Genomic DNA, 21,333 nt, shown 5'->3' on the forward strand with positions numbered 1-21,333 from the left:
CGGCGTTTTCTCTTTTAGAGGACAAAACGAGCACTTATGTCCCAGAGCAGAGAAACATAAATAGTAATGATAAAACAATTCTCAGCTGTTCCTTCTGTACATATTCTAATAGTTTATTTTAACAAAGTATTGCATTAAGGCAACAATAAAAAATAATCAACACACCCAGACTGATCTTTTCAATAATGTGCTGTATTTACAAAAAAAAAGAGCAACAGCTCTTTTTCTTTTTACCTCATTTAAATCTCATGTCAGAAAAACTTCCAGCTCTTTGCACCAAAGGCTCGAAAATATGTTACAAGCTCAGACCTGGGAGCTACACAAGTTCAATACAGTTTCTATATATAAAATAAAGTATTCACCCCCTTTGATGTTTTACAAATTTGACCTTTTTGACAAAAAAAAAAAAAAAAAAAGCCAAATGTTTTAGTTTTAAAAAATTGACTGTGGGAAAACTGCTTTTAACAACAAAAAAAAACTGATTGCACATATTCACCACTTGAAGTCATTATTTAGTAGACGTGATTTTTGCTGGACTCTGCGAGTTTTACTCCATTCTTCTTGTCAAAACTCTTCAATCTTCCGTCAGTATACTCGGGGGGGTCAGCTGGGGATCGTGTGTCAAGTCCTGACAAAATTCTCTTATCAGAGAGTCTGGGCTTTGACTAGGCCACTCTGTTCATCTTCAAACCATTTCTGTGTCGCTCTAGCTCCTTAGTTCTCTTGCAGATGAAAACAAATTGTTCTCTGGCATTTCTCTCTATTCTGCTGCATTCGTTTTCCCTTCTGCCTTTACTAGCCTTCCTGCCAAGAAGCATGATGCTGCCGCCACCATGCACCACCTGTTTGATGGCTGAAAAGCTCCACTTTTACTCATCACTCTAAAGAACTCTCTTCCACTGGACCATGGAGTCGCTCTTGTACCATTTGGCAAACTCTATTTAAGCCTAGATATGAATTTTCTTCAACAGTGGCTTTCTCATTGTCACTTGCCGGTGCTTTTTAAGTGATGAAAACAGGCAGTCTCTACCATTTCAGCAGCTGAAGCTTTTTTATATCCATCCCCTGACTTATACTCTAAGCAACATTTACTCTGATTTGCTTGGCGTGTTCCTCTTCCTGTTGTCATGACAGGCAGGAATACTGGACCTTCCATCTACGGGCTACTTTATGCTGCTTTAGAGTCCCCGCATTCAGGTGACCTCCATTCTTCTTGTGAGATTGCTGGCACTAATTGACTGGATCTTTGTTAAATTAGGTCAGCCGATATAATGGGGGTGAATATTTATGTTAAGTGTTTGTCGTTTTGTAGAAGACGGATCGATTTTTCTTCTTTGTGAAGCCAACTTTTGTTGATCATGATTGATTTGTAAAAGCAATAAAGAGGGCAACACATCCAAGGAAGTGAATACTTTTTTCTTTTTTTTTTATATGCGCTGTAGCGTCCCTTCTCTTCTGCTGGAGGAAGGCCGATGGCGCACTCGGCAGTGATAATTACAATGTAATCCGATATGGCATCACAGGGAGGGAGGAGTCCGAATCAACAGCGTGCAGCTGCAACATCTCTCGTGTCGACAGTCGAGTCGTGGAGGAAAACAGCGGAAGAGGACAGGAAAGACGGAAATGAGCGGGAGGCGTTCGGGGTCGCCACGGGAAAAAAAGACATTTATTTTCATAAGTTCCGTCTGCCGGAGACGTGCAGCAGTAGAAACGGCATGAACCGAGCCTACGGTCAGAGTCCGAGTCCGGTAGTGCAGAGCGGAGCAGTTCCGGTTAAAGCACATACACACACTTTCACGGGTTTCATCCTGCAGCATCTTTTAAAACCTAACGCACACACACATGTGAATAAAACTTGAGGTAAAGTTTCTCTCTCTCTCTCTCTCAAAACAGAAAATTGTGAGGAAGCAAAAATCTCAGGCAGAAAAAAAAAAAAAAAAAGTCAACTGCTCAGTTGTTTGTTAGAGGGAGCGGAGGGAGAGTGGATCTCATTCTCCTCCGAGGCGAAAGCCTTGTCCCCAGTTGTGACGGCCTCCTCCTCCCCCGCCTGCCGCTGGCGGCTCCTGGGGAACCGGCCTCCTGGTCGGAGGAACTCCAAACCCCGACACTCCTCCTCTGGTGTTAGGGAAGAACCGATACCTGGAGGAGGAAAACAAAGAGGCGATTTATTGAACATCGAAGGCTACAAACAAACGCAACCAGCTGGAGGTCAGAATAGATTCCCGACTTTATTTGGTTCGTTGTTGCTTTAAGACGAAGACAAACAGCTTTCATTCGTTTTTATTCAGAGAAGCACCAGAAAATTAATGATACATCATCAAAAGGCGAAACGTTAATGAGTGATTCAAGAATCTGACACGTTATAAATTACAGCTTTAGCTAAAGATGTTTATTTTTGAGAGGATGTATATATGACTCATGTTACTATACACTGCAAAAACACAACATTTTACCAGGTCTAATTCTAGTAGAAATGTCTTACTTCTCTTGAAATAAGACAAAACTAACTTAGAAGTAACTTTTCAGCAGGAAATAGAAGGAATATTGATGGAAAAAGTACAAGATAAAAGTGACAAAAATCTGCCATGTTATTCCACTTGTCCTACCTGCAGACTTCACTTGTAACTAGTACTTTACCCATCAATATTAAGGAATTCTTGACTTAAAACAAACTCCTACATATTGCTGAAAAGTTTTTTGTAAGTTATTTTTGTCTTATTTTAACTGCACTAAGATAATTTCCCTAGAAACTAGACTTGGTAAGATTTTGTGTTTTTGCAGTGTAGGATGCATATTTTGAGGTAGCTGCTACAAAAACGCTATAATCCTTTAAAGTTGAGTTCACTCGTCCAGACACAGCTGACCTACAACCTGGAGGATTTTACTGTATTAGCAGATTTTCAACCGTGACATTTTTATTTAATGCAGAAATTAGACAAGGAATTTACCTTTTTAACAAAAACTAGAAATGAACCGCAAAGTTACGGATCAGTGCGTTTCTGCTCTCATCTTTTGTTTGAACACTCACAAGAACTCTGGCGTGGAGAGGAAGGAGCGTCCGCCCAGGTCCATGGGGTATTTGAACATGAGGAAAAAGTAGAGGTGGCCGACCAGATTGCCTGTCAGCTCATTCACAAATCTGCACAGAAGCAAAGAGAGGAAGATTAAAGAGACCTCACACCACCGATCCACTGCAACACATCCGGCTCGTCCCTTTGGGATCCAACAAAACGGGTAAGTTGGTACTTACGATCCTCCGATGACAAAGTTGAAGACCAGGATGACCCAAGGTAGATAATGTGCCTACAAACAGAGCGGCAGACATCTTTAACTGGACGTTTACATGCAAGCAGCAGCAAAACCACCAGGAGTCCCTCCAACAATCGGCTTCGTGTCTGAGCTGAACGAGGTTTCGAGGCGCGTACCTTGAAGCGAGTTCCAAACCAGAAAGACACGATCATCTCGCTGTTGAACTGAGCCCAGACGTACAGCACCGACATGATCAGTGGGATCATCAGCAGCTGAAAATGTCAACAAAAGGCGACGCCAAGTCAGACTTTCACAACTAAAGCTCGGCGTTTGTTCGCTGATCTAGAAAACGCTGCAGCGTTTCCTGACTGGGACCAGAACAAAGGAGTCTGAGTGACCAGTGAGCACATCCGACTGCAAGATGTCTTCATGCTCCAGTCAACCATTTTACACGTTGTCAGGTTACAACCTTGAGATTAGAGGAGTTACGTGATAAACCAACACAAAATGGAATAGAACTGCAAAGCAGACGGTAAACGAAGGAGTACGAATCTGAAAAGTGTGGCGTGCTTTTGTGTTCTTCCCCCAGCTTAGATACCTTGAAATAAACTAGACACAAAAATACGTCACGTTTGCCACAAACCTTGTAGGGGACACAGCAAATGTGGGACAAAGGCAGTACGTACGAAACGCCATGTGTCCAGAAGACCAAAACCGGATTGGAGTTGACATTGTTAATCTGATTAATTGATTATTGAAATAACTGTCAACTAATTTAGGAAGTGATTAATCGTTAACTAAAGTATGCAGATTTTTTAAAAATAGGCTATTTGCTGAGAGAACAACACACTCAGAGCAGTAATTAAGTCAAAGCTGTATAAAAATGTATACGTTTTGTATTTAAGATAAAAAAATAAAGCCGTCTGTAAATGTATTCAACCCTGAAACATTGTGGCATTGTTCAAATTCTGAAGAAAAAAAATCCTATTTGACCCGACAGATTAGCACTCCGCCATGTTGATGTTAAGTCGAGCAGAAATGCCTGAGCTTTAGAGCTTGTTGATGTCGAATGTACAGTGAAGGAACTCGATCGGTGAATTTTAGGCAATAAAATGGTGATTTTCTTATTTAAAAAAGGAATCAAATTATTTGTTTATTTGCATCCTTTAACGCATTTCAAAGATTGCATGAAAAGCCTTCAGAGGTTAAATGGAAAACATGCAGAATGAGCACATTCTTTTATCTGATTAATCGTCAAAATAATCAATTACTAAAATAACTGTTGGTTGCAGGACAATAAACATACAAAATGTATCCATGTCTGATATGCGGCTGTAAAAAGAGCCAAATTGGGTTCTTCTAAGCATTCAATCAAAGGAGATCAAATAAACATTCATGCCACACTTTTCAGATTTTTATCACATAAAATCCAATTAAACAAACAAACCCACTGAAGATTGTGACTGTATTGTTACAAAAACATTTCTAAAAATTCATGAAGTGTGAATACTTTTGCAAGGTTCTGTGCAGCTTATCGTAGCAGTATCCTGGGTTTTCAGTGTTACCTGGAAACAAGCACTGCATGCTTCAACAACTCGGCACAGTCAAACCTGTACTGTGGCGTAAACACAGCGAGAATTCTTACCCGCATGTCCATCAGCAGCCCGGTTATCTAGAGACGCCAAGTCAAGGACAACAAGCTGTAGGCGGTTTCATTTGCAGCCTCGGGATTAGGGAGAGGGTACTCATGGAGGGGGGAAAAAAAAAAATCCCCCACTTAAATCCCCATTTCAGCTCTAAAAGCACCTGGCACTCACGCTGGAGCAAAGGAGCCGACCTTGACGGATCACGCCTTCCTGCTGTTTTTACCTGAGGTTGTCAAAACTGGAAAATTCATACTCCTGATTTTTGTGTGACTCAGTCTGAGGTGTCAATTAATTAGCACTGAACTCCTGACAAAACAAACCGAGCCGGACTGCGGAGCCGCTTGGTGCGGCATGTGACCTAGATTAAGTTTCTCTGCTCTGCAGAGGGTAGACTGACACTGGGCCACTGGCGCAGAGCCACCCTGACATGGGCATGCTTCTGCTGCAGAGAGAGGGAGAGAGAAAGAGAGAGACAGAGAGATGGGGTAGAGAGGAGGAACAAAAGCATCAGTGGATCTGTGGAAAACAGGCCGACAAAGGGCTGCAACTTTCAGCGTTTCAGTCCTGTAAGGTTTTAATTTGGCGACGGCGGTGAAAGGATACGACAATGCAGATCCAGTTGAAAAGGAGCATGAAAACATAGTCTGCAGGCCGGCCATCAAACGCTCCTAAGGATTGGGAAGAAAGAAGACATTAAAAAAAGAAAAAAAAAGGGTGACAGAAAGTGTAAGCGGACCGACAGCCTCACCTGTTTCTAGCCGAGTGGAGTAATGGTAGAGGAAATAAAGGTTGACCAGGTAGAGGAAGCCAGTATTTGGGGTGATGGGGAAATAAAGGGTGGCTGTCACCGGCCTCCAGAGCTGAAAAAAAAACAACAACAAAAACAAAAGGGATGCAGACTCGAGACGGATCACAAATCATACATTTTCAGCCATCTCTATCCGTGTTAATAGATCTTTCGCGGCAACGATCGAAACAACACGGCGTTTAAAATGTGCCGAAGGGACAGAGCTCTGTAAACAATCCAGGAACAATTGTCGCTAATCGGTTTAGCTATTAACCTGTAAAAATTATTTCTCTTTGTTGCACCAACAATTCCATTAATCTGGGATGAGACAGCAGCAGCCCTTTGGTCATTTTAGGATTTACTGATTTCCAACTTGGTCTCAAAGGATGGAAACCAAATTATGAGATAGAAATATGTTTGGTTTTTTTTGGTCAGCACAAAATTTTGTTTGGTACTAACACAACTGATAAAAATCATATGACTTACATGGAATCAAATTGTATCTTAATGGGCAAGATTTAATGCATTTTCCCCCAAGCTAGTTTCAAACTATTCTTTAGCTGAGCCATGGCTGACAGTATTGGAGTGAGTTGTGACACATGTTATACACATGTTACAACCATCTCCTTACATAAAACTAGGGAGTATTTTTTTTATTATTATTATTTTATTGACAGTTGAATACAAACAGGTGTGTAAGCTGATATAAAAATAATCTGGTGAGATCTTAAAGAGATATATGTTAGTCTCATTTTTGTGTTGTGTGTATGGGTCTTTTTTTGGCAACTCCAATCCATAATACACACCAAACTGCACCTCCTGTGTCTGTCAAGATTGAGATTCAAATAAAAAAATATATCCACAAATCCACACAAACATAGGCACACTGGCTATATTTTTGATGTCGTGATATGTGTTTTTATCTGTGTTTATTTTGAGTTTTCTGTGTCGTCCTGTCTCCCCATGATCATTCCCAGGTGTTTCTCGTTTCTGTGATTACCCTCTGTGTATTTAATGCCACCTGTGTGTCTGTGTCTGGTCCTTGTCAATGTGTCTTGTCCATGCGTGTAGCCTGTTGCTGCCAGTGCTGAGCCCTAGCCTTCCGCTCTACTGTGCTGCCAGGTTTATTGGACTTTTGGGATTTATTTGAGCCTATTTTCATCATTAAACTTTCATCATTCATCTCATCTGGGTCTGCTGCGTTTCCCTCACCGCTTCCACCACCACAGCTCATGACATTTGATGGATAAATGAATGTGGCTTGTATTATTCTTTAAGTATTCGTGCCCTTGTGAAATGTTTTATTATACTCATTCACACACACACACACTCGTGAGGTAAACAGAGTGTCTGAGTTATGATTATAGTTTATTCTTTACTTGCAAAATACTTCATTTTGAAGCACATATTATGATATAGTCTCTTGTAGTATATAATATGTAAATTACATGTCAGTTTACTGTTAAACTATCATTTAAAAGAACATGTCAATACAATTATTATTACTAGATATTTTTTATATAAATAATTATGAAGAACGATATTAATTGGTTTTTTAATGCTGCATTTAAAAATCATTTTCTGTTTGAATTACACTGCCCTCGGGCACAAATTCAAGCGGAACGTCTTTCGTGATTACTGTCGTACAGTCGCCGCCTTGTGGACTACACCAGAACAACACCCTAAAAATAAACATATTTACAAGCCTTCTAAACCAAAAATTTTTATCACATTCGTGGAAAAATTAAAACATTAAATTCATCACTGATAACACTTTAGAATGACACGGTTCACTGAGTACTTTCGTGTGAGCACGTTAGGGGACACTTTCAAAGCTTCCGGAAGTTCCAACCTACGTCTAGACCTCTGATTGGCTGCAGCAGAAGGCCTATTGGGTTTAGCCAGCTGCTAACAATCCGAACACATAAATAGAACCTCAACAACAACCAACGCTTTGGCTCAGAGAGACGATCATAATATACTCACCTGAAATCTGCTAAAGACCAGCTCTGGGACCAGCATAAGGTTCCTAAAATCAATCAATCCTAGTTTACCGATAAAGGGAACAGCAATCGAAGCAGCAAACCAATACCGGGTGATCAAAGGGATGCTTCGGAACCAGTCCCCGATGTCTGACATCTTTCCATAGGACTCCTGCCAACTAATAAAGCCGAAACAAAGTCTGTTCTTTAAAAATAACTCAAACTCGCTTTAAAGTACGAGCCTTCTTGGGTTTGTTTGACAGCTGCTCCACGGCTAAGTTAACATGACGTGGCTAATCACTATGAGCTAGTTTTGCATTTGTTGACGTCACAAAACTCCGAGCGGTAACTTCCGGTTCAGATTTTCATCGTAAAAGGCAACAACTATACCTATAATATCCGCCTACAAAATTATAACAAATTATGTTCAGTCTACGCGAAAATAATAAATTGTGAAATTTTCAAACCTTTATTGTCAGAAGGATAATTTAGTAATATGTGGAAGCATGGAAGTACAAGCTGATTTTACAGAAACTACGGATATATATTGTTGTTTTTATATTATTCTTGAGACATTGTCAGAAGATACATTGCTATATTTAAATTTTTTTAAAGTGACATAATTACAGGCTTCTAAAGGGTTCTAAATGTGTGCTTTACTTCAGTTAGTTGTATACATGATCATGCATAATATAATATAATATAATAAATGCTTTCTATAAAAATCAATACTTTGGATCTGCACAATAGACATAATACCACTCTTAATTTGAATGTAAAGAGGCTAGTATGTATTTTGAAGATATAATGCCAGATTTTTGTTTATGTTCTATTTCCTGTCAAATTTGCACAGCGCCCCCTTGACCATTCAGAGGAAGCCAGCAAAAGAAAGAGGCGTGTTTTGCCAGTTGACTCAGCAACTGAGAAGTACAGTATTTTAAACTGAAAGAAGATGATAAATATGGACAAGATCTAGATCGCAAAGAAAATATCCGTAGAAATGTGTTATAACACGAGACTTGCTTTCAATTATGTAAAATGCAACCTTGGTTAAGTTTCATGTGTTCTTTTATTTTTTTTAATCTGTTTTATTTATCCAGTGTCAAATTACATCAGTGTGAATTTTTTTTTTTTAAACATTTCTCAATTTCAAGAGGTACTCATCCAATACAATATTCATGAATGCAATAATTTGTGTAACTTATCGTCACTTCTCAACTTGCCCTAACCGGACTGATGTGGCCCTACATGAAAAGGAATTTAACATCCTCGCCTTAACATGTAAAAAAAAAAAAAAAAAAAAAAAAAAGCATTGTGATATTACTGACAAGAACGCTTCCTGGTCATGATTTTGGCCAGCACTTTTAATTTCACATCACCTCAGGACGAGAGCTTCAAAACGAACTCAAATCCTTCACACATTTATAAAATCCCACTCTTGTTTAGACCCCCTTAACACGTCTTCAAATACGCTACAACGCATGTGATGACACAGGAAACAGCTTGAAAGAAGTATTTTTTGCAACATATACAACTATAATTAATACAATTAATTTAAACTCAACATTTTATGTCAGTATAGTTCAACTAATGAAAGTGTCCAGATATTTATTAAACCTCAATAATAATACAGATATTTTTGAAACCATTTCGTTCCAGGTTTCATTCTAGAAAGTGATGGTAATAAGTCAATGCCAATCGCCACAAAGAACCACACATTAAACTTCAACTCCCATGATTCAACGCCAATGACGTCATTTTTAAGCGACGAGTAACCGTCTTCAAAACAAACATGTAGGCTGTCTAACCAGCAGCTGTTCAGCTGTACTTCTGCTCATTTGTTAGAGCTCAGTCGAGTTTTTGTTAGATTTAGATTTTTATGCTGATATTTAGAAAGTTTTTTTTTGTCGATATTTTTACAGAATAAAGTTCGACAGTAGATTTTGGTTTTAAATTTCGCGCTGTTTACTCCGCCTCTGTTCAGCTCGCCTCTGCGTTATGGAGGTTTGGTTCCCTCTGTCAGGTCGGGAACATAAAGAAGCGAGAGTGGATTTTATTCCAGTGATTGTTTAATCGGCAGAGACATTTTTTTTTTTAATGGAGGTGACGGACATTGGAAACAAAGAGGAAGGGAAAGTATGGCATCGTAAACCAACACCCGGCAAAAGGTAGGTTTGAATATACCCAGGATGCCTCTTTAAAACACCAGTTTCATTAGCAGTGATCAAGTGCTACTGAGCTTACAGGGAGTTATTAAAGCAGACATGATAACGGTTTAACGTGGCAAAGTTTCGATTTCCACTAATATGTCATTTTTCCACTCGTTGCATCCTGTCCGTGGGTTTCCCCCTCCTCAGCGTGTTGGCGACGGTGGTCCGCACTGCTCAGCAGTCCAAGACGGTGCGTTTCCTCCACGTGTCCTTCGACACCACAGGGGACTCTTTTCTGGCCGGAGATCACCATGGCAACATTTACTTCTTTGACATCAGTAGAAACAGGTGACTATCTGCGGGTCCCGCTGGGTGTGAGGGGATGCTGCGGAGTAAAACGCAAACAAATGAGCATTTAAAGCGTCCCACAAAATCAGTCCTTCCAGTCGAACCGCTTTGCATTTTGTCACATCGCAACCGCAGCATTAGGAGTCATTTAATTGGGATTTATGTGTGCAAGGAACGCGCTAGATTTGTCAGTGCCATTTGCAGGTGGCCACAAGCAGCAAGAAGGTGTTTTGGTCAGAGGAGATCAAATTGAAATCTTTTGGTCTACATGCAAATAAACATTACCCTGAATGCATCGTTCCCACTGAAAGACAGTGCTGGACGTCTTTCAGCACAACTGGAGGGATGGTTTGTGCTGGAGGGAGCTATGAAAGTTTTTTTTTAAAATTTATGCATAGAACAATAATGCTAAGTTCTTAGAGCCTAGATACTTGATGTCTAAACATCCCCTTCCTTGTTTCTGGGCAGGTTCCGCTTGGTGCAAAGAACAGGACAAGCTTGTACTGCTCTGGCATTCAGCCTCCGCAGGACAACAGAGTTTCTTGTTGCTCTGGTTGACCACACCATCAAATGCTTCGACAAAGGTGAGACAGACTCTTCCGACTCTTACCTTTCAGCTGCAAAACTATCCGGAAGCAAAGACAGGCGGACCGAAACATGTTGTAAGCATCCCCTCACCACGGCGATGTTTTTTTCTCTGTCGTGCCATGCCGTGTGTTTACTTACACAGACACGAAGCAGCTGGTCAGCTGGATGAGAGGTCACGAGGGAGCCGTCACTTCCATATCCGTCCACAGCTCAGGCCGATACGCCATCACGACATCATCAGACACAGCTCAGCTCTGGGACCTGGACACCTTCCAGAGGAAGAGGAAGCTGAACATCAGACAGTCTGTCGGCATACAGAAGGTAAACAAACAGTTGCGGCGCCACATAGACCCAAGTTCACTCATACCTCTGGCAGATTTAGATTTAAATCTAAAGTCTTTTTTTTTCTTTCAAGAAAAAAAAATCATGATCAACAATTTTGGTGGTTTACTCCAAAACAAGGTTTCAGTAATGGTCTTAAACTTGTCCTTACGTGTTTTGAAACTCCATTAAAAGTCCATTAAAAGTGTCATTATTTACAGAATCACGCTTCACGACAACAGTCATAAACGTTCATGAAGACTCCTTCATGTTTATGACTGTGTCATGTTAGTCTTATGGAAACCCCTTCAAATAAAGTCTTACCAAAGAAGCTTATTTGTGTGGCTCCATTCATACACTTTGTAATACAAAGTGCTTCGCAGGAGAAAACAACATCTGATACAAAATCACATGAAAGCATAAAGACATGAGACATAATTGGATATTTTTTGGAAATACTAAGTTGAGACCGAAAATAAATGATAAAGCAATTCATTTGTAGCGCTGATTTAAAGGAGTCAGCAGTTTAAGACAGTGGTCTGTTGTCTCTGACTAACTAAGTTGTAATTTCTTGCATTACCGTGCAACTCGGAGTCACTCTGTGAGGCTGACAGCTCTGCAGCGACGCTCTGTTTCCTGCGTTTCAGGTTTTCTTCCTCCCCCTCAGCAACACCATCCTCAGCTGTTTCAGCGACGACTCCATCTTTGCGTGGGAGAGCGACACCCTGTTCTGCAGGTACCAGCTCCCCGTTCCCGACTCCGGACCCAGGATCTTCTACAAGGCCTTTGCCGTCACACGGTGGGTCTCCAGCCCGTTCCACGAGCTCCTCTCCAGTGTTGCTTGTGGCTGTCAGTAAAACTCTGCAGGGGTCAGAAGGGTTTAACTTGGGTGTTGTGTCGACAGGGACGGTAAAAGCCTTGCTGCCGGGGGCCGCTCCAACCTGCTGCACCTGTGGTGCCTGGAGAGCCAGCAGCTGGTCAGGGTGATCCAGATGCCGTCTCAGGTCCGAACTGTCAGGCAGCTGGAATTCCTGCCTGAAAGCTTTGATGGAGGAGCCAGCCAGGTAGACCAGCAGCGGGACTTTAAAAAAAAAAAAGATCTTCCTTTTTTTTTCTTTTGACTTTGCTGAGTTTGACATGAAAATCATCCTCCATCACAACCGATGTTCTTCACTTTGCCTCCACATTTAGAAACCAGGTTAGATTCTGGGTGTGCTTGTCACATTGTGTCCTGATTAAAACTGAAGAGATTAAAAAAAAAAAAACATCCCAGAAAATGAACAACTTAAGCATTTGACATAAATATCCACTAATGTTGTAGATTTTAGATTTATTTTGAAGCTGTTCAGCAGTGAATAAATGTGAATTCAAGCTGACTGATATATTTCAATATGTGTTTTATTGAAATGCATTTATTAAAAAGATGTTCAAATTGTTCAGAGTCATAAACATCAGTCCATCCTACCTCAGAATATCTAAAGACAAAAATGAAAAGCGGGATAGAAACTCACAGCATAATGAAATTATTCCATGGCAAACTTCCACATTTTTGACCAGTTACTCATTACAAACACACACACATATAGAAAAGCACAAATTTAATTTTATTGTTCATATTGCTTCACCTCCTGTGGGATGTCTTTTGTTTTCCTTTTCCCGTTGACCTCTCTGAGGTAAAACAGCTTTGTTTCTTTTCCAGTTTCTATTTTTCTAGGCAGGAAAACAAAATGTTCACTTCAAGAAATATTTTAATTGGTGACAAAAAGAAAGTTTAGCCATATTTTCTGGCTGGTGCCAGACGCTGATGAGCTGGATGTCCAGATACGATCGTGTGCTGAAGGCGAGCAGATTGACAAAAAGCAGAAATGTACTAGAATGGAGGGAATAATCCAAATAGAGAAGAACTAAATCATTCTGGCTTGATGTTTGGAACGGCCATCTGATGTTTCCAGAATCAATTAGAGAGAACGGCTTCCTTCTTTTGTACTTCTATTAACCGTCTGCTGTTTCTTTTCTGCAGTTCTGCAGTTTTCATGTTTTTTTTTTTGTTTTGTCTCCACAGACTTTAGGGGTGTTGAGCCAGGACGGTGTGATGCGGTTCATCAACATTCACACATGCAAGCTTCTCTTCCACATGGGCTCCGTGGACGAAGCCATCACCGCCGTCGCCGTCGGCCCCAACGGCCGACACATCGCGGCCATCATGGACAACGGACGCATCAACATCTACAGCGTCCAGAGCCTGACACAGGAATTGAGCAAGGTGACGGTAAAACACGTTGCCACAGAACACGTGTTCTCACTGGGTCACTGAAGGCTGTTTTGTTTTGCATCTGTGCGTCCTCGCCACAGCCTCTTCTGTCTCGGGTAGCCGTAGTCTCTGGCGGTGGAGCTGGTCACGACTTTTCCAACATAAAGATGAAGGTTAGGTCAGAGGCGGTCCGACCAGCCAGGCGATCAGGCAGAGGAACACAGGTGAAGATACTGAGACCCCCTGCAGGGTCTTCAGCTGAGGATAAAGAGGTAGGAGAAACACAGAAGGAATCATTTTTATTAATGCTTGTTGCACGTTTGGTTTATTATTTTTATTATAATACAGCAAACTCTACCATTGTTTTTATCAGAAGCGTACCGATCCGATATTAATCTCTGTATCGGTCTCGATATTTTAAAAAAAATTCTAGATGGGGTATCAGTGTCTGATCCACCAGGGCACATCTAGTCAGTCTAATTCTATGCTTTGTGCTCTGAGCGACATCTTGCTTTATGATTTATTTTACATTATATTTATAATTTCTAATTACACTTTCAGAACAATTTCGAAGGTTTGGTGCAGTTTATTTTTACACGTTTGACCAAAATAGTCAACCTATTGTTTTTGTCAGTTTCAGTTTCTTCTTTATTTATTTACTGTGTCTGTTCTACTCCTAAATACTCTGACTGAACAAATTAAAGTTGTGCTGTTTTTACATATTTGACCAAGCTTGTGAAGTGTGAATTTAAATGTGCTGGACTGATGCGGAGCTATCAAATAAAACTGTAACTCGGTACAGTTATGTCTGTGTTTAAAAGAAGAAATGTTTTCCATCAATTTAGCACGGTTGTTATCGGTACCAGCCGATACCAAAACCTCAGACATTGGTGCGTCCAATTAGGATCGGTGCGTCCCTAATTTTTAATCTCATTTAATCATTATTTTATGTGGTAGACCAACAAAAGTTTCAATTGTTGGGGGAAAAAAACCCAGAAGAAATCTGGTTCCCTTTGAGATTAATGAAATATTTATGCATCTAATTGTATTATTCTTTATTTTCACAGTTATAAAATAGTTTCCGATGGTCTAACTCATGATAAACATACCACAGTTTGATTTTAACATGACTAAATGTTTATCATCCAATATATTTCCTCAATCAAACAAGAAGATTCACTGATCATTTGGTTTTCTCTCATTTTGTGATTTAGAACGAACTACCTGCTGGCCTGAACAAGAAGAGACTTGTAGCTCTGCTGAAAGCTTTTGGGGAATTCCCAGCTAAATACAGGTGCAAACCTCTTTCTGTTGCCGTATTTGACAGCATCTTGATACTTTACAATCATTTTCTGCGTGGTTTCTGCAGGATGTTTGTGTGGAAGTCTCTGCTGTGTCTCCCAGAGAACCACGCAGCGTACAGCAGCCTGACCGACAAAGGCCTGCATTCAGCCTTCCTCACTCTGCATGACAAGTACCCAATCAAGAGCCACAAACTGCAGAGAGGATTGCAAAGGTCTGTTTCTCCTGCAAATGTTACTCAAATTTGCAAATGTTACTCAAATTTGCAGGAGTGATTTTTGTGTAAATCTTTTTTTTTTTGTCTCGTCTGCAGGCTTCTATCTGCCTTAGCTCACTGGGCAGCCATTTTTGCAGAGGTGGAATATATTCCTCTGCTATCGTTTCCTTTTGTCAAGCTTTTCCAGAACAACCCCATGCTCTGCTTTGAGGTTCTGGCCACCGTTATCGGTACGTCTTTACTGCGGTGGTGTTTAAAAGATTCGATTAATGCAGGTTTCCTCTGTCATTTCTGCTGACTCACTGTGTGCTGGTTTAGTGAACTGGTGCCAGCACTGGTTCGAGTATTTCCCCAACCCTCCTCTGAACATCCTGAGCATGGCGGAGAACATTCTGGCTCATCACGACAAGGAGCTGCTGCAGCACCTGATGGACTGCGGCATCTCCTCGCAGGTAACGGCAGCAGCAGCAACAACAGGCCAACACAGAGAGACAGTCTGGAAACTGACTTTTGCTGTTTCAGGTCTGGATAGGATGGAACGGAAAATAGTTTCCACTGTTTCTAGACTTTAGTTAATGTCACAATATCCATCCGTCCATCCATCTTTTATGATCATGTATTCATCTGATGGTCCATAAGCCACCATTTGTTAATCTGTTCATCTTCTCAATTCATTCTGTCAAAATGTGCCACAAGCAACTCAGAATTTTCCGTCTGGTAAAGTTGATAATCTTCACATACTGAATGTTAGGAGACTTGTCAGACACTAGACGCTCAGAGAGTTGCACATTACAGTAACGGATCAGGCGGGTTTATTCTCATTTCTACCTACCCTGACCTCCGTCTCTCTGTCTGGTCCCAGCTGTACGTGTGGCCGCTGTTGGAGACCATGTTCTCCGAGGTTCTGACTCGCGACGAGTGGCTCCGGCTGTTTGACAACGTCTTCTCCAACCATCCGTCCTTCCTGCTGATGGCCTGTGTGGCCTACGTCATCTCCTGCCGGGAACCTCTGCTGCTGTGCTCCCAGAAGAAGGACTTTGAGGTACACTTTCTGCCCCTCCATCTTAATCACCACTGCGATCTGTTGTTTCCGCTTCACAAATGTCCCTTCCTCCTCCTCCTCCTCGCCTTTCTCCTCCTCAGTACTTTTTTCACCATCGTAACAACCTGGACGTTGGGGCGATGATAAAGGAGGCTTACAGGATTACTGGCAGCACGCCGGCTGCTATCCACCCCCGAACCTTGCTCTCCGACTTTACGCCCCTCACCAGCGGCCAGTACCCCATCTTCAACCAGTACCCAGAATTCATAGTGGAATACCAAAGCAGGGAGAGGGAGCGAATACGGCTGCAGGAGATGGAGTATCTAAAAGAAAGGCGAGCTAATCTCAATAGCACAAATGTAACCGCGTCATCACAGCTGCATGATGATGTAACAACATCTGTGAGCAGAGCAAGTTAAACATATTTTTATGTTTTCCAACTGCAACCTTTGAATGACCTTTTTTTTTTTTTCTTTCTTCTGTCCTGGAGATTTTTTTATTCATCCGTTTTACATTCAATATATTTACATTTTTAGGACAATTTATCCTGTCTGAGCTAAGGATGCATTAACGAGTTAATCTAAAGTTGATTGATATTGACTGACTAATGGTTAATAAGCGGGAGATTTTTTAAAAGCCGGAGTTTTCTCTTGACCGTCTTTCCATAACAGGAAGGGCTTAAATGTTCAAAGTTAGCCCTCTGACTCATGGAGCCGGTGCAGATGGATACTCATTGTTTCCAAGTTTATATCTTAAATGAAAAATGTAAAAAAAAAAATATGTCTACTTTTGTTTTGCTTTTATTTTTATTTCATAGTCATGCCACAAAGCATAAAAAAATATTTTATAGAAATTAATTGACCCAAAAAGTTAAATAACTGTAAACACTAAGACAAATGTCACCCTAATACTGTTGTTTTTTTGATTTTTTTATTTTAACTCGTTTAACTTATTGTTGTGCAGATAAAGGGGGGAAAAAAATCTTTTATATTGTTTTTGCATTATTGATTGGAGGAGAAAACTAATTTTGGACCCTGAGGACTTTCAAGTTGGTTATTTTGGCCCTCGATGCAAAACATTTGGACATGGACAAAGAGACCGTTATTGGAACTAATTAACCATTAGTTGACAATTAATCATAAGTCGATAAATTGTTTGCATCTCTAGTCTGATCCTAAGTAATTTAGACTTAAAGCGACTTTTGTGTCGTCTTCAGGGAGGAGTTGTCGGCACTGCGAGCTGACTTTGTGTGCCGCCAAGCTGAAGAGAAAGCCTACTACATCCAGCAGGTGAATTTATTTACTAGACTTCCTCACGAGCGAAGACTGTATTGTGTCAGAGTGTTCAGATTTGAATACAAATCGCCTGAAATAATCAGATTGATAAAAATGAAACCATTTCAATATAGGAGTTGCTTCAGAAAGCCGAGGAGCAGCGTAGAAACATCCTGGCACAAGAGGAGGAGAAGCTCGCACAGCAGAGGACCAAGTATCCAATAACGCTCTCCTGTGTTCATTGTTTCTACCAAAAGAGGAAACGCAACATTAGTTATTAAAGTTTTGACGGTGTTTAGGCTGACGGCTATGAAGAGAGAGCTGAAGGTGAAGGAGCTACACCTGCTGGACGCAACTAGAAGGCGCTTCCTGAAGCACCAACAGGATCTCCGAGCCTCGCAGATACAGAGGCTGGACCAGGAGATCAACAGGAAGGTAAACGTCTCTGGGTCTGAGCGCACTCACTCCAGCCGCCGTACCTGTAATGTCGTCCACGACGTCGAGCTTTTTTGTTTTTATGATGAACCTCAATGCTCAGCCCCCACGCTCTGCTGCAGATAGATCAGCGGGAGCAAGAGACGGCCGCAGCGGTTCAGGATCTAGAAGTCAGGCAGATGGAGCTGGAGGTGCAGAGGAAACGGCTTGAGCAGGTGACGAGAGCCTCTTGGGTCTGATGGGGAACATATGGGCCGTTTACATCACAAAACACTTAGATTAGTGGTTCTCTATGTGGTTTGGACAGGGGCCTGAAATCCTTAAAAACGCTTGAGTTTCAATTAGGTATTTTTGCAATTTGGAAAGTGCTTGATTTCTCTGTGAAATCCTTCAAGGAGTGCTTGAGTTCCAAACTGCGCAATTTTGTAATAAACTGCAATCTAACGTTTGATTAGAGGCCTAAATTTGGAAAATGTTATTTATAGTTGAGACCAGATCTTTTCCTACAACTAAAGAAAGACAGACATATTTTTTTCTCAAGGTCTGGAGTTAGATCAGACTGAACTTTTTTTAAATTTTAGATTAATTTAGAATGACCAAAATTATTTCAATTAGCTAAATACCAGAAAATATAGCAAGAATATATATTTTTTTATTTTAGTTTTGAGTATTTATTATTCCTAATGACTCAATTACTTACTGATCTGTGTAACTGAAATACAGGTTGGCTTATATTTTATAAATGTTTTTTGTTGTTAAATTGGTGTGTTGTTGACGGACCAGTCAGGTGTAACAGGGTGAATGTCACAGAGACATTTCAAAACATAAAATGTTGTTATATTTTAGCTTACCTCCTCCCTGCTCCAGTGTGGTGCTGGAAACGTTTGAAAACTTACCTTGAAAATGCTTGAAAAGTGCTTAATGTTTAACTGTGGGAATAGTGAACAAACCCTGAAAAAATTGCTGCTGCTTAGGACCTGATGAAGAAGCAGGAGCGCGTCGGACGAGAGGTTGAAGAGGAGGTGCAGCTGAAAATGAGAGCTGCAGAGAGAGCAGATGAGACTGGCCCAGAGCTGCTGCATGGCGCAGAGAGCAACCTGCAGGTCAGCCACACACCCCGTTGGAAATTTAGCACCTGACAACAGTTTTCCAAGGAAAGCCCTAAGCAGTCTTCATAATTTGGGTTTTGGTCCAAGTTTCTGCAATATTTACCTTCTGTTCAATGCGACATAAACTCTCACACAGGCCCTGGAGGAGTCCCTGGCAGAGGCGTACCAGCTGGGCCTGGAGTCGGACTGGCAGAGAGAGGTGCTGGGGCGCCTGCAGCAGGTCGAAGCTGAGCAGGAGAGGAAGAGGGATCTGCTGGCAGAGCTTCGAAGAAAAACTCTGGCAGAGGAAGAGAAACTGGCTCACACCGTGAGAGAAGTGGCAGGAAGAAAAGTGAGAATAAGATTTTATTTATTTTTTGTCGGTGTTTACAGTGTGGAAGAGAAACAAATAATACAGGTGAAATTTGATCTCAGACTTCAAAATAGTCTTCATCTCTGAGAACTGTGGGATTTGTTCAGGTTTTTTTACTGTTTTTATTCATGGAGAGTGACTGCTGTGTTTATTTTGCAGTGGGATGAAGTGATGAATAGCAGAACAGAGTTACAGGAGCAGCGATTGGCCTGGTCCACAGCAGACACAGGTAACACACCACAGACACGTCACAGTAGAGGTGGACATTAATAAATGGTCAAACAGCCTTTAAATTTACCCTAGAAAGTTGCCCGGAAACTGCCTGCATTTTCGGATGTTGACGGGGGAAAAACTCCTCCACCTTCAAGACACCTCGAGTCAGCTGTAGTTGTAATGTCAGGCCACTAGATGGCGATGTGATTTTCAGATTGTCATCGAACGCGCACCATTAGCTTCCGCCTCATTGTAAACAATAACCTGCCTCCGTCTCCCAGGAGCGAAGAGCTCATGTAACACATATATTCTTTATCAGAAACGTGTTAAACTGAACCAGTTATTAGTACAACGTAGCATAACGCTATCCGCCATTGTTTTCGTTATCATCAGCCCGTGCACGCGTGACATAAACCCTACAGCCGTGCGTTCTGCGCATGCGCTCCGTCACCTCCGTGGGGGGAGGCGTCACTCTTTCATTTTACTCTGACTTGTTTCTGCTCAGACTGCTCCCTACCACAAGGTGGCAGTGTCGTATCAAGTTGTTTGCCAGTCACTACCACAGAAATGCGCTGTATTGCACAAAATCGATTAAAAATCATTTCCTTTTACCATTACAGGATTTTAAATTAGAACATTTCCAAATAATTAATTCAAATAATATTTAGGATGTGTTTAATCAATTATAATCAATTCCAGTCTTTTTTACCATGATAAAAAAAACTCTCACCACTGAATTTTAACATAAATGATGTGCAGAAAACCTGTACTACACAGATCTAATTTGGTCATTTTATATTGTCTCAGAAGGAGAGAGACTTCTTCACAGACCAGCTGCTTCTGTTGCAGCTAAAGGTGTAAATACAGTCACAACGAGGAGCTCTGCCGCCACCCAGAGGCAGGAAGGCGCCAGCATGGTGTGTCTCAACAGCACTTCACCTTCAGGGAGCTCCACCACCAACTGTGAGTCGGTTCAAGCAGTAAAAACTCATTACATTAAATACATTTTAGTTCACTTCTTCAGTGTTTTTGTGTGGTAATGATTATTTAATAGTAATTAAGGGTTCTGTTTGTGTCCTGTTAGTCTCCCTGGACCGCGGCCGGGCCCTCTTGGACAGCAGCGAGAGGGAGCTGCTGAAGGAAATCAGGGAGCTGAGACAGAAGCTGGCAGCGCGAGCCAGAGAGTCCTCCTCACCGTCTGTGCCCACGCCGTCCTCTGTGTCCTAGTGACCACCGGCTGCCTTCTGTCGTCTACCAGTTTAAGGAAACATATTCTGAACCTTAGCTCACTGCAGCAAAACACAAAGAGTGACTCAGACCGTGGAGCGTGCTGACTGGCTGCTGCGTGTTTGTGAACCATCCGCCCTTCCATCTCTGCCAGGTTGTGGGTTTACTTCACGCAGACGAACTCATGCATGAGAAGATTCTTTAACAACATCATTGAGCGCAGTTAGAAGTTTAATTTATTTCAGTTCTGGGGAGCATTTTGTGAACAAAAGATAAAATTCTTCTCCTGCCTGACGTTGTTCCTGCATCTTTTACGGTCTTTGTTGAAGAACACTTATTAGTTTTTTGCTGATGAAGGACTTTTCAAAGAGCAAGCAGTCCAGATGGATCAAGTTGAGCCGTGTCAGATTGGTGCTGTGTTTGAATTTCTGATTTCCACTACCTACTCACTCTGAACTTCTCCGTTATTTTCTGTACTTGTGACCTCAGCGTGCGTAATATACAGACTGAAACCCTCTGACAAGGAAGGAGCAACAACTTTAAACACAGGAGCATAATTTAGGGGCACAATGAGCAGTCTGACTTCAGATTTCTGCTGTAGTAAACGGTACAGTATGAACTCTTGCAGCCCTTGTAACCCTAATAAGTGGCCGTAACTACTATAGTTTACTTATTTTATATTTTCTTTTGTAAGAGCACCAGTGCTTTAATTTGATCTTTTATTATCTTTATTATATCGAAGGTGTTTTTTTTTATATTTGTCTCGTTTAAAGTCATTTTTGATAAAGTCACCAGTATTGGGTCTGTTTTATGGTAACTTTTGATTCCCATTTTTCTCAT

The 21,333-nt window shown here is 41.3% G+C and overlaps 2 protein-coding genes across 4 annotated transcripts; one reads left to right on the forward strand and one right to left on the reverse strand.

Moving 5' to 3' along the window:
- Positions 1 to 227: 227 nt before the first annotated feature.
- derl1 (derlin 1) lies at positions 228 to 7,821 on the reverse strand. The gene is made up of 8 exons (XM_028016642.1): positions 7,669 to 7,821; positions 5,644 to 5,755; positions 5,499 to 5,563; positions 4,895 to 4,921; positions 3,426 to 3,521; positions 3,251 to 3,303; positions 3,029 to 3,139; positions 228 to 2,139 (listed from the first exon to the last, which is right to left on the reverse strand). The coding sequence occupies exons 1-8, from the start codon at positions 7,819 to 7,821 to the stop codon at positions 1,989 to 1,991; spliced, it is 768 nt and encodes a 255-aa protein (XP_027872443.1). The 3' UTR covers positions 228 to 1,988.
- Positions 7,822 to 9,421: 1,600 nt separating this feature from the next.
- On the forward strand, positions 9,422 to 21,310 carry tbc1d31 (TBC1 domain family, member 31). 3 transcript variants are annotated; one of them, XM_028019002.1, is made up of 23 exons: positions 9,422 to 9,832; positions 10,022 to 10,162; positions 10,631 to 10,746; positions 10,893 to 11,071; positions 11,719 to 11,870; positions 11,976 to 12,135; positions 13,134 to 13,334; positions 13,424 to 13,594; positions 14,537 to 14,616; positions 14,692 to 14,838; positions 14,938 to 15,071; positions 15,160 to 15,293; positions 15,704 to 15,883; positions 15,985 to 16,217; positions 17,100 to 17,172; positions 17,292 to 17,371; positions 17,457 to 17,592; positions 17,715 to 17,807; positions 18,567 to 18,695; positions 18,838 to 19,032; positions 19,213 to 19,282; positions 20,074 to 20,229; positions 20,351 to 21,310. In XM_028019002.1, the coding sequence occupies exons 1-23, from the start codon at positions 9,762 to 9,764 to the stop codon at positions 20,491 to 20,493; spliced, it is 3,174 nt and encodes a 1,057-aa protein (XP_027874803.1). In that variant the 5' UTR covers positions 9,422 to 9,761; the 3' UTR covers positions 20,494 to 21,310. The 3 variants fall into 3 exon arrangements, with proteins under 3 accessions (XP_027874803.1, XP_027874804.1, XP_027874805.1); XM_028019003.1 differs by having other exon boundaries at positions 20,077 to 20,229; XM_028019004.1 differs by having other exon boundaries at positions 20,116 to 20,229.
- The last annotated feature ends 23 nt before the right edge of the window (positions 21,311 to 21,333 follow it).

This window comes from Xiphophorus couchianus, chromosome 5, assembly GCF_001444195.1.
Source record: "Xiphophorus couchianus chromosome 5, X_couchianus-1.0, whole genome shotgun sequence".
NCBI lineage: Eukaryota > Metazoa > Chordata > Actinopteri > Cyprinodontiformes > Poeciliidae > Xiphophorus > Xiphophorus couchianus.

Coding starts and splice junctions, on each gene's coding strand:
- derl1 (XM_028016642.1), bottom strand. CDS start 7,821: ATGTCAGACATCGGGGACTGGTTCCGAAGCATCCCTTTGATCACCCGG. Junction 5,756..7,668: donor TGGTCTTTAGCAGATTTCAG/GTGAGTATATTA, acceptor TTTTTTTTTCAG/CTCTGGAGGCCGGTGACAGC. Junction 2,140..3,028: donor CTCTCCACGCCAGAGTTCTT/GTGAGTGTTCAA, acceptor TTCCTCCTCCAG/GTATCGGTTCTTCCCTAACA.
- tbc1d31 (XM_028019002.1), top strand. CDS start 9,762: ATGGAGGTGACGGACATTGGAAACAAAGAGGAAGGGAAAGTATGGCAT. Junction 15,072..15,159: donor GGTTCTGGCCACCGTTATCG/GTACGTCTTTAC, acceptor GTGCTGGTTTAG/TGAACTGGTGCCAGCACTGG. Junction 17,808..18,566: donor AGAGGAAACGGCTTGAGCAG/GTGACGAGAGCC, acceptor GCTGCTGCTTAG/GACCTGATGAAGAAGCAGGA.